This window comes from Amblyraja radiata, chromosome 16 (assembly GCF_010909765.2).
Source record: "Amblyraja radiata isolate CabotCenter1 chromosome 16, sAmbRad1.1.pri, whole genome shotgun sequence".
Classification (NCBI taxonomy): domain Eukaryota; kingdom Metazoa; phylum Chordata; class Chondrichthyes; order Rajiformes; family Rajidae; genus Amblyraja; species Amblyraja radiata.
Window position 1 is genome coordinate 16,909,198 of NC_045971.1, and position 11,310 is coordinate 16,920,507.

The 11,310-nt window shown below is 37.2% G+C and overlaps 1 protein-coding gene across 1 annotated transcript; it reads left to right on the plus strand.

The window, feature by feature from the left end:
- Positions 1 to 458: 458 nt before the first annotated feature.
- On the plus strand, positions 459 to 10,050 carry cntd1 (cyclin N-terminal domain containing 1). The gene is made up of 8 exons (XM_033034783.1): positions 459 to 663; positions 1,639 to 1,714; positions 3,734 to 3,902; positions 3,990 to 4,152; positions 4,493 to 4,497; positions 4,550 to 4,824; positions 9,715 to 9,811; positions 9,943 to 10,050. The coding sequence occupies exons 1-8, from the start codon at positions 462 to 464 to the stop codon at positions 10,048 to 10,050; spliced, it is 1,095 nt and encodes a 364-aa protein (XP_032890674.1). The 5' UTR covers positions 459 to 461.
- Positions 10,051 to 11,310: the final 1,260 nt, after the last annotated feature.

The following is an 11,310-nucleotide window of genomic DNA, read 5'->3' on the forward strand; positions in this document are numbered from 1 at the left end:
ATGCTAGCTTTTCTTCTTTTGTTCGTATTGCTCCTTCCCCACTGCAGGTGCTGGCTTCCTGGCATCTGATTGAGGCTTTGATCAATAGTAATTGACAAGACGTTGAATACATCCCAGGACAGTTTGAGTCAAAGATAGAGGAGCTCCTCTAGTATCTTTGGTTTGAGTGGACATGTTTGGGTTGCATTGTAGACATGACGCCGGACCGGGGAGTGCGCGCGGCCGGTTCAATAGTTACCGGTATCCGCGCGTGCTTGGCCCGGCGGGGCGGGGGCGCGCACTGCACATGCGCGGCGGGGCTGGCCACGTGGTTCCAGCGTGCGGCCGCTGCGCCGCCATTTTCCTCGCTCGCCGCTCAGGGACGGAAAGAAAAACCATAACGCCGTGTGGAGACCTCCTGGCAGTTGGAGCTCGCTGCATCGTGTATCGTCGAGCAGTGGTCCTGGGCTCGCAGGAGGAAGATGATGATGATGACGACGAGGGTGGTGGTTGTGAGGGTGGACGAGAGCCGGGCGTGTGGGCCGCAGACGCCCGAGCTGGCCTTCGTCGCCGCCTCCCCCGAGATGCTGGAGGAGTTCCTGGTGGACGTGGCGAAGGAGAATGAAAACCACCTGCTGAAGCTGCCCCAACACGCCGGCAGCTTCAAAAAGTTAAGATTAATAGGTGAGGCCGGACCTGCTGGCTTCGAGTAAACGTCACCAATTATGTATACGGTCCAGGGACGGAAATCGCTATCAGGGGTACTGATTGTGGATGATCAGCCATGATCACATTGAATGGTGGTGCTGGCTCGAAGTGCCAAATAGCCTATTCTTGCACCTATTGTCTATTGCCATTCAGCCCATCAAGTCCACTCCACCATTCAATCATGACTGATCTATCTCTCCATCCGAACCCCATTCTCCTGCCTTCTCCACATAACCTCTGACACCTGTACTAATCAAGAATCTATCTCTGCCTTAAAAATATCCAATGACTTGGCCTCCACCGCTTTTGGTAGCAAAGAATTCCACAAATTCACCACTGTCTGACGAAATAAATTTCTCCTCATCTGCTTCCTAAAAGAACGTCCTTTCATTCTGAGGCCATGACCTCTAGTCCTAGACTCTCCCACTAGTGGAAACATCCTCTCCACATCATCCAAGCCTTTCACTATTCTGTATGTTTCAATGAGGTCCCCCCTCATTCTTGTAAACTCCAGCAAGTACAGGCACATTGCTGACAAATGCTCATCATGTTAACATTCATTTTTCATGGCTGATCACCTGGATCATTTTTGTAAACCTCCACTGGACCCTCTCCAGAGCCAGCACACCCTCCCTCAGATATGGTGCCCAAAATGGCTCACAATATTCCAAATGCAGCCTTACCAGCCACCTTATAAAGCCTCAGCATTACATCCCTGTTTTTGTATACAAGCCCTCTTGAAATAAATGCTAGCATTGAGTTTGCTTTCTTTACTACCGATTCGACTTGCAGATTAACTTTTTGGGAATCCTGCACCAGCACTCCCAGGTCCCTGGTGTGAATTTAGTAGGACAAACATACAACACAACAAAATATTTCCACTATTTTGATTTAAAAATAATAAAAACCTGTTAGTAACTCGCCTCTCCCTCTCTCTGTTCCAAATCATAGAATTTGTTTTCCTTCTCTGTGAACAATTGGGCCTTCATCATGTGACTAGATACCAAGCAGTGGAAATATTAGACAGGTAATGTGAATTATAATCAGCTGCTGAATCCTTTGTTGTGTTTTAAATTTAAAGTTTGAGATAATCTGCTTTATTGGGTTGGAAAAGATCATTTCAGGTGCTAAGGATCTTGACCTGAAACACAGTCTGTCCATTCCTTTCAGAGATGCCTGATCCCTTGAGTTTCCCGAGCACTTTGTTTTGCTCAAGATTCCAGCATCTGCAGTTCCTCGAATCTCTAACCCAGAATTGTAGTATAGAAAACACTTCACTTCACAGTTAAACTCAATTTGCTTCCACCCTCACCTTTCAAAAGGAAATCTAGATAAAAGGTGTATTTTGAAAGCCACACAAAAGCTGATTTTGATGGGATTATAGACCCATTTCTGGCCGTTGCAGACTAGACTTTTTCACAGATTCATGGATACCGAACAAAATGCACACATAAGCTAATTGTATTTTCCTGTGTTTGGCACATATCCTCCCTAATCCTACCTATCATGTATCTGATGTATGTATTTGTCCAAATATTTTTTAAACATAATAATTTCATTTTCCTCTGTTGGCAGTTCATTCCATAAATTTACCGCTCTCTGTCCCTCGAATTTTCATTAGACATTTCTCCTCTTTAAATTTATGCCTTGTAGTTTTAGATTCCCCTACCCTGGGAAATGACTGTTTCCAATCCATGCTGTTCATAATTTTATAAACCTCCATAAGGTCACTCTCAGCCTCCTTTACCCTAAGGTATACAACCCAGACTATCTAATTGCTCTTCATAACTCACACCCTCCAGTCCAGGCCACATCCTCAAAATATTTCTGCAACCTCTAGCTTAATCACATCCTTCCAATCTTTTATGAAAATAAAAGGAAATAATTCAGGTGCTCATAAGAATTCAGATTGAAGAGACCTTGCACCCTTCTATTTTACCATTTTCTAAATTACAGGTACCAGCAGAGGCTGCTCTGAATGATAGGATGCTCTGAATGATAGGATGTCTCAATCAGTTGGGTAGTGGAGGTATATGGGGTGGGGATATGGACAATGCAGATTAAAAGTGAAGGTGAGCATTATGAATGTGTAGAGAAAAGGAAGGCAGTTGGTACTGTAATTGTGGGGGATGTTGGAAATGGCTTCAGAACATATTTCGAAAAAGTGAGCTGAAGACTAAAACCAGGAACATACTAGCTGCAAAGTTATAGAGAAGAAAACTGAAGATCAGTAAGAAAGGAGATTGATTAGAAGATGCCAGTATTGCAAACACAGGTAACAAGGTGAGACTCACATAGAAAGGTCAGAGAGGTAATAGAGATGGCACAATCAAGACAGGCTGATTCTGGAGTGTTGGAATCAAATTGTGCAACTGATATTCCAATATTATGGGCAAACACCCAAAGCCAATAATAAAGATGCAAATGTTCTTGGATGCAAACACCAACCATGGAGATAATACCTTGTTAAGTAATCTATGTGGTTCAGGTTATAGGTCAGTGTTGTAATTGCTCAAAATTCCAAACACAGAACTGCCCTGTGAGAGTTAATAACCTTAGTATGTGAAGTGTTCAGCATTTGGTTCTGAAGCCTTTCTGAAACCTCAATTGTTATGGATTTTATTTTCATTTCATTACATTGTAATGAAACATTAGTTTCAGTTTGTATCCAATAACAGTCCTTTTATTAAACAAAGTGAACTTCAGTGAAAAATGTAAGATTAATTATTGTAAGGAAATCACGTTTACTTGACTATGAGTTCACCTGCGGGAAAAATTATTTCCACTGGACTTTTTGAACTAAATAGGACCATTTGAATGTCAGAAGGAGGAGCAACTGAGACAAAATATACCAGTGCCTAGAAATCAACAATAAAGTAGTTCCAGTAACCCTGTCACATTAATGACATATGGAAAGGGAAAAGGGAAAAATTGTTCACATAACTAGAGATAGATTTCATACTGGTTTATAAGATAATTACCAAGATTTTGTACTAAAGGTCTGATGAGGCTAACTACAATGGCACTTGCAACTTTTATTTTGCAGGTTTATGATTCAATACATTGATAAACTTTATTCATCTACGTGCCCAGGTTCTGACAAAGACACAGAAAAAAATGATTGGACATTAACACAGATTACAATCCAAGAACACTTTGTTCTACGAATCATGTCTTGTGTCCAAATAGCAAGCAAGATCTCATTCCATTATCAGGTAACATTTCCAGAAATGTTGTACCATGTCATCAATATATTCAAAGTAAATTCAGACTTGTGATTTTTTTTTAAAATCTTTCTGCAGATTGTTAATAATGATATGGCACTTAAATTTCTTCAGTCTCTTGGTTATTCATACAAAAGGGAAGACCTTCTGGATTCAGAGCTCCTTGTTCTCAAAACTCTAAACTTTCAAGTCAATGTTCCTACCCCTTTTACTCACACTGAAATACTATTAGAAGTGATGGGTGAGTGCAAAAAATATAATTAATATTTACTAACAGTAAGTTGTATTTTAATCAAATCTTTAATCTATGGGAAGTATTTCAATAAGAATGTAAATTTAGTTTAGAAGAGAAGGATTTCTCCCTTTTGTCCTGGCTAATATTTATCACTGAAATAATACCACAAAAATAAATTATCAGGTCATGGTCACATTATGATTTTCTGAGCCCAAATCAGCCATCTCATTTTCGATATTACAACAGGTGTTGTATTTCAAAATACACTTATTTGGCTGTAGTACTTGAGGAAATCCTGAGTAAACGTCCCATACAAATGTAAAATGTTATTTTCATCTTTAATTAGGTAAGGTCATTAAGTAAATGTACAGGACCAAATAATAAAAATGTCACTTTGAAATAGTATGAATTTCATAATGTGTATTTGTTTGATTGTACGTGTGAAAAGTCACTAGAAATAACATGTTTTTACAAAGTTATTAACACATTCTTTACATTTAATTGTTTTGAGCATAATTTAATGTTATTTTTAGGGTATAATGATCCATCAGTTCCAGTTAAGTACCTGCACAATATTTCTCTGAAGGTGCTGACATTTGTTTACTTAATGAGGAACACTATCTATGAAAATTTATTAAAAATTGCTATTGAAAATTCTACACCGACTGACCTCCAGAGGCAAGTACTTTTTGTTTGTACATTAGGATCAGTAATTTTGCTTACACTCATTTGGTTACATTTCGTAAATATTATTCATTCAGAAACAAAGTGTTCATCACGATTGCAGCTCATTGAATATAAACAGTTAACACGATGCTTTGTTGCAAAATTAAACAAATCTCCTTGTTACCTAATGAGAAGAGAATTTAATTTGGTCATATACACCAAAAGTCACAAATTTAATACAGTTTTCAGTTAAATTTAGGTTAGTTTGTTGCTTTTACATCTTTTAGGTATGTTGCAAAGCCTACCTGAAGCGTCTTTGAAAATCTGCCGCTGCGGGTGTGCGCGATTTTGGCGCCGTTTAGAGGGGGCGGGTTTAAAACGCGATTTTCTCTAGGCTGTTCAAATCGAAGATGTTCAGCCTAGTTAATTATTAACGAAAAATCGCTGGAAGACCCCGTCGCAAAAGCTATTATTAGGTTTAAAGGCCTTGAATAATAGTTATAGTAGTTTAAAAATCAATCTCTAAACCCGCGACCGCCAGCAACCGCAGGGTCTCATAAAGCAGACAGCTGAAGGTAGGTTGTATATTTTTACATTAAAAAGGGCTTCTAAAGATCCCTTTATACAAAGTTTAATATTGCGAGTAGCTCAATTTGGGCCCATTATATCGCGCAGTATTTTTCTGGGCATTTGGGGCACAAATCTACCGCAATGTGAACGTTCTAAACCAGCGCGTTCCACAGGGACCCACTGGAAAGCCGATTTAAATGGGCATTTATTTACAGCAATTGAACACTGAATTCCTTCCATTTGGCCTATAAATTAATGTAAATGAGATTTAAAAATCATGTTTTATTGTGAATTATTTGTGAATATTATTTGGACATTTAGGCTATTTAAAAATGTTAATCATTTATTAAGAAATGGATAGATGTTTAGATCTAGTAATTGAAGTCTGAAATTAGCTACAATTAGGTAACTAACTAATTATATGCTTTAATTTCAGGTCATCCAAGTAAGATTATTTTATATTTGTTTCAGAATGCTTCAATCTATGATAACTGAAAATTTCATTCAGTTCTCTTAATTTTTAAGAAAGTTATGGGCTTTTGACTGTTCACGATCACAACTTTTTTGTTATGTCCATAGAAAATCAATAGGGAACAAGATGCTCATTTCCGAGTATGAAAATGGCCATAAATTTTTAAATACTTGAGATATGAAAGTGAATTAGGTGTCAAATTAAACTTATTTTTATGCTTTATCTGATGGGATAAATTACAGACTTGATTTTTAAAATCTCAAAATTTTGTAACATTGCTACATCTTTCTCGAACTATCGCTGTAGTTTCAATTATTCCTTCCTATAGGAAAGAATGGAACTGGAATGGGCAATTGGAAATAATAGTATAATTAAAACTATACTGAACTGAAACTGAATTAATAATGAACTGAGGGGTCAGATGAAAAAGATTACTTTTATAACTTAACAGGTTCGCTTCTTAATAAACAGACAACACACAAACGTTTGGTAGGCCAGTTCAAAACTTTACTTATTATCGGCCGATGGAAGGGAGAGAGAACTCGTCAAGTGACCAATACAGCACTGTCCTCAGCCCACTTCCCCGAACAACAGAATTACATCGTATTATACAGTAGCAATGTTACAAAATTTTGAGATTTTAAAAATCAAGTCTGTAATTTATCCCATCAGATAAAGCATAAAAATAAGTTTAATTTGACACCTAATTCACTTTCATATCTCAAGTATTTAAAAAGTTATGGCCATTTTCATACTCGGAAATGAGCATCTTGTTCCCTATTGATTTTCTATGGACATAACAAAAAAGTTGTGATCGTGAACAGTCAAAAGCCCATAACTTTCTTAAAAATTAAGAGAACTGAATGAAATTTTCAGTTATCATAGATTGAAGCATTCTGAAACAAATATAAAATAATCTTACTTGGATGACCTGAAATTAAAGCATATAATTAGTTAGTTACCTAATTGTAGCTAATTTCAGACTTCAATTACTAGATCTAAACATCTATCCATTTCTTAATAAATGATTAACATTTTTAAATAGCCTAAATGTCCAAATAATATTCACAAATAATTCACAATAAAACATGATTTTTAAATCTCATTTACATTAATTTATAGGCCAAATGGAAGGAATTCAGTGTTCAATTGCTGTAAATAAATGCCCATTTAAATCAGCTTTCCAGTGGGTCTCTGTGGAACGCGCTGGTTTAGAACGTTCACATTGCGGTAGATTTGTGCCCCAAATGCCCAGAAAAATACTGCGCGATATAATGGGCCCAAAATGAGCTACTCGCAATATTAACCTTTGTATGAAGGGATCTTTAGAAGCCCTTTTTAATGTAAAAATATACAGCCCACCTTCTGCTATTTGCTTTATGAGACCCTGCGGTTGCTGGCGGTCGCGGGTTTAGAGATTGATTTTTAAACTACTATAACTATTATTCAAGGCCTTTAAACCTAATAATAGCTTTTGCGACGGGGTCTTCCAGCGATTTTTCGTTAATAATTAACTAGGCTGAACATCTTCGATTTGAACAGCCTAGAGAAAATCGCGTTTTAAACCCGCCCCCTCTAAACGGCGCCAAAATCGCGCACACCCGCAGCGGCAGATTTTCAAAGACGCTTCAGGTAGGCTTTGCAACATACCTATATACAGTATTTTTTTTGTCACCTTAGCACATTCCACAGACATTAGTCATGGTCAGAGGTACAGGAAAATAAAGGTTTCTACAGAATGCATCACATCAAAGGCATTTTGTCACATGGTACAAGATATATTAAAAACATTGGCCATTTGGTATTGCCCCTTAGATGAATCTAGTTTCCTCTCTGTCACTTCCTCCCTCATAAACATCGGACATTTGGTGCAAGGCATTTTATCTATCAAAGAGATCAATCTAGCTTCTTCTCTCGTCACCTCCTCCCTCATAAACATCAGACATTTGGTGCAAGGCATTTTACATCAAAGAGATCAATCTAGCTTCTTCTCTGCTTCCTCTCTCGTCACTTGGGAGACAAATGCTATAGTATTCATTATCTCACACACCGCAACCCGAGGCAAGCCTAATTTGAGACTAAATATAAGCTGTAAGTTAGCCCAGGAACCAATTTAATATCTTCTTATATTTTTAACTTAATTCAGCCTTATCACAGATACAACTCACTTTAACTCTGACAACACAATCTTATTCATGAATGTGTCCACCAACCTTTATTAATAAATATAAATGCAGGTAAGTAGTTAGATTTCTTAGTTTTACTTAGTCACTGTTCACGGTCTGCTATGCTTTATATGGCAGCTGTGGAATCCAGATCTACTGGTCAACACATGGAGCTGCAAATAGTAAATGCACCTGCAGGAAAAGCATGGCAGGTCTGAATCAAACACAATCAAACCCAATATAGTTAATAATAAGAGGAATGTTTCTGCTGGTATTTCCATGCGGAAATTTTTATTGCCACAGATCAGAAGATAGATGGATTTTCAAATTCTGTGGATTTTCTTGTGAAAACTGGAAAAGATCTAAAGGCTGTTGTGTGATAAGTTTAAAAAAACATAGAACTATATTTATTTCTACATCAAATAATTATTTGTACACAACTTCTTTGAGTAAATTGTCAAAAATAATTGACTTTCAACAGTTCACCTTTCTGCATATACCATTTTGAAATAACAAATAGTTATTAGGTACCCACTCTGCCTCCACCTGCCCCTTGCTGCACTTGACCTTGAAATGACCATACTACTTTGAGTCCTTTAAGGATGGAGATTGATTGATTTACTTCCACTCCATGTTTGTGGCTGCTCGAATGGCTAATGAGGCCAATGTGGGAACCGCTAACTTCCAGAGATGGCAACCCATGAGGAGGATGGTTGAGTGGTTTCTGAGGTGGCCCGTTCTGCCATCCTTTGCAGAGGTCTTTTTTGTGCTGCTGATGCCCTGCCTTAACGTTGTCACTGTCATTCTGAATTCTCTATCGCCACTTTTAGCAGTAATGAAACAGATATGCAGGAGTTTGTGGCGATTTTGTCAAGGAGATTTTCAGAACAACCTTGAATCCAGCATTTGATCCATTTCCTGGTTGTGAGTTACACTCAAAAAGTAAAAGGTGGTGCCAGCCTAACTTGCAGGTATTCCTTCCACAATTTATTGCGTAAGCAGCTGGCGTGCTTTTCTTGGTAAATGGGTGTAAGATGAAAGATGCAGACCTCAGGTAGCACAGCTGTTATGAACCGGTTGGAGAGAAATTTGCATTTTGGAAACAACTGTGGTTCTGAGCAACCTCACCCAGAGTGAGCAACTTGAATAAGAGAAGACGGAGAGGGTAAGGATAGTTGTGGGCAACAGTAGGAGCCAAGAAGGAAGGGGCATGGAAGAGGATCGAGAGGGAGGGTAAACCAAGGGAAGAAAATTAGGGGAAGTGGTGACTGATGTGGATGAAAGAAGGAAGCCAATGAAGAGGATGTAAGTTTGCATCCACCTGCATGTGTGCTCAGTCCGTCTGCACATAATGAGTTTGTCTAAGATGTGTGAGTGCATCTGTGTGGGCGAGCAGTCTCCAATCACCTTAGACGTCCTCTGCATTGGACCAAGATTTTGTTCTCTTTAGGCACATTGGTAAATAGTATGCAAAGACCTCCTCACATTTAAAAAGCTATGCACAGGCATTTACCAATCAAATGCCGGAGTGAAAGTAATTCATCCTCTACTCAGTGGCTTCCTTAGCAGAACACTCATTCACTAAGTAAGTGAAAGAGCAACCAATCAATTGATATATGCTCCCATAGTTTGAAATCTTTATGTCATAGTTTTAAAGTCATATGTAAAAGACATAACATTTTAACTTTATTGTAGAGCAAAATTTTTGTCCGTAAAGGAAGATTGCATGCTCTTAGCCGTTGGAGTTATTGGAACAAGTGCTTTCATACTGAACTATACACCATGGTGCAAGGTAGTAAACAATACAAATATTATAAAAATATTGTTGTGCTGAAAATCAGTTAATGGATTTGTCCGTATATTTTACAGTCATATTTATAACACCAACCAATAAATTATCTCCACTCTGTTTTTATTTGAAAGGTTGTACAGCAACTTGCCTCGATTAGTGGTGTAACAGAAGAAAGTATCTCCGAATTTTCTCAAGTAATATTAAAACAAATTTTTCCAGGAGCAAGCCATTTGAAATAAGTAAACAATTAGCATACATTGTATTTTGCTAATGTAGAAATTGTGAGTTGATAAATTCATAATTCACATAACCTGTGATAGGCAATTAAATTAAACATTCTTTGCTTAAGATTATTTTACATGAATTGATATAGATAATTCTTAATATATTATGAATTACTTTGAATTAAATATTTAGATGCAAATGCATGAGTGGAGATTTGTTTCATTTTACACAAAATTTGATTACAAGTATACACTACTTATTTATCAAGATAAGTAATCCAATTTAAAGGACAAACTTTACAGTACTATGAATAAAGGGGGGGGGGGTGATCATTAGCCATTTGACTGAAGCAATCTCTGAATTATACATTGTACATTTGTCTGAAACATAAAAATCAGAAGAAAAATAACTAAACTTTGAAAGGCTTGAAACACAGTTAGCATGCTCAGAATCAAAGTAAATTGACTTAAAATAGTCCCAATTTAAATTCGTCAAAATCTACTCTTAGAGCACCCAGATACGTGTTAGATTTTAAAGAAATCCAAGTCGTTAAAACTGATTTCCTTAAATTCAAAGATTCATAGTCCTTGTAAAAAGCAAAATGTGCAAAACACCAATTACTGTTTTAGAATGTTATACTTAATTAATAGTAACAATGGCTATAGTCCATTTATGTCTTAAGTCATCAGTTTGCTGTGAATTTGGTTAACAAGGCAATAAGGAGCATTACATGATATTTCTGTAGTTTCTGAAAACTAATTATACTCGAGCAATATTGTTTTTGTAATGTTAGACCTGAAATTATTGTGACCCTTGGTATCCAATTGACAGGGTATGCTAAAAATAAGGTACACTTATGGATATACAAGCCAGTTCTTGACAAAAAAATGTTTTTATGAATCCATGAGTTATTAAACAAAGCAGAAAAAAAATAAACTAATTGCTCCATCAGCTCCATTTTAATAACTATGTAGAATCTGTTGTTATTATTTACAAAGTTCCCAAGAAACTAACTGTTCCTTTTCATTAACTGCCTGATACAAAACTTGGACTGTTTATCTTTGGCTGTTGACTTTATACCAAATGGACTTTGGACAATACTTGCATGCCAAACGAAAGACTGCTAATTTTCCATCTTGGTAACATTGTCCAATCTTACTCCTGCCTACTGCCACTTAGAATTTCAAGATGCCCATCTAAGCTACTATTTGCACATGTTTAACCCATATCCCTCTAAATATTTCTTATCCATGTTTCTGCTGTTATAGTACCGG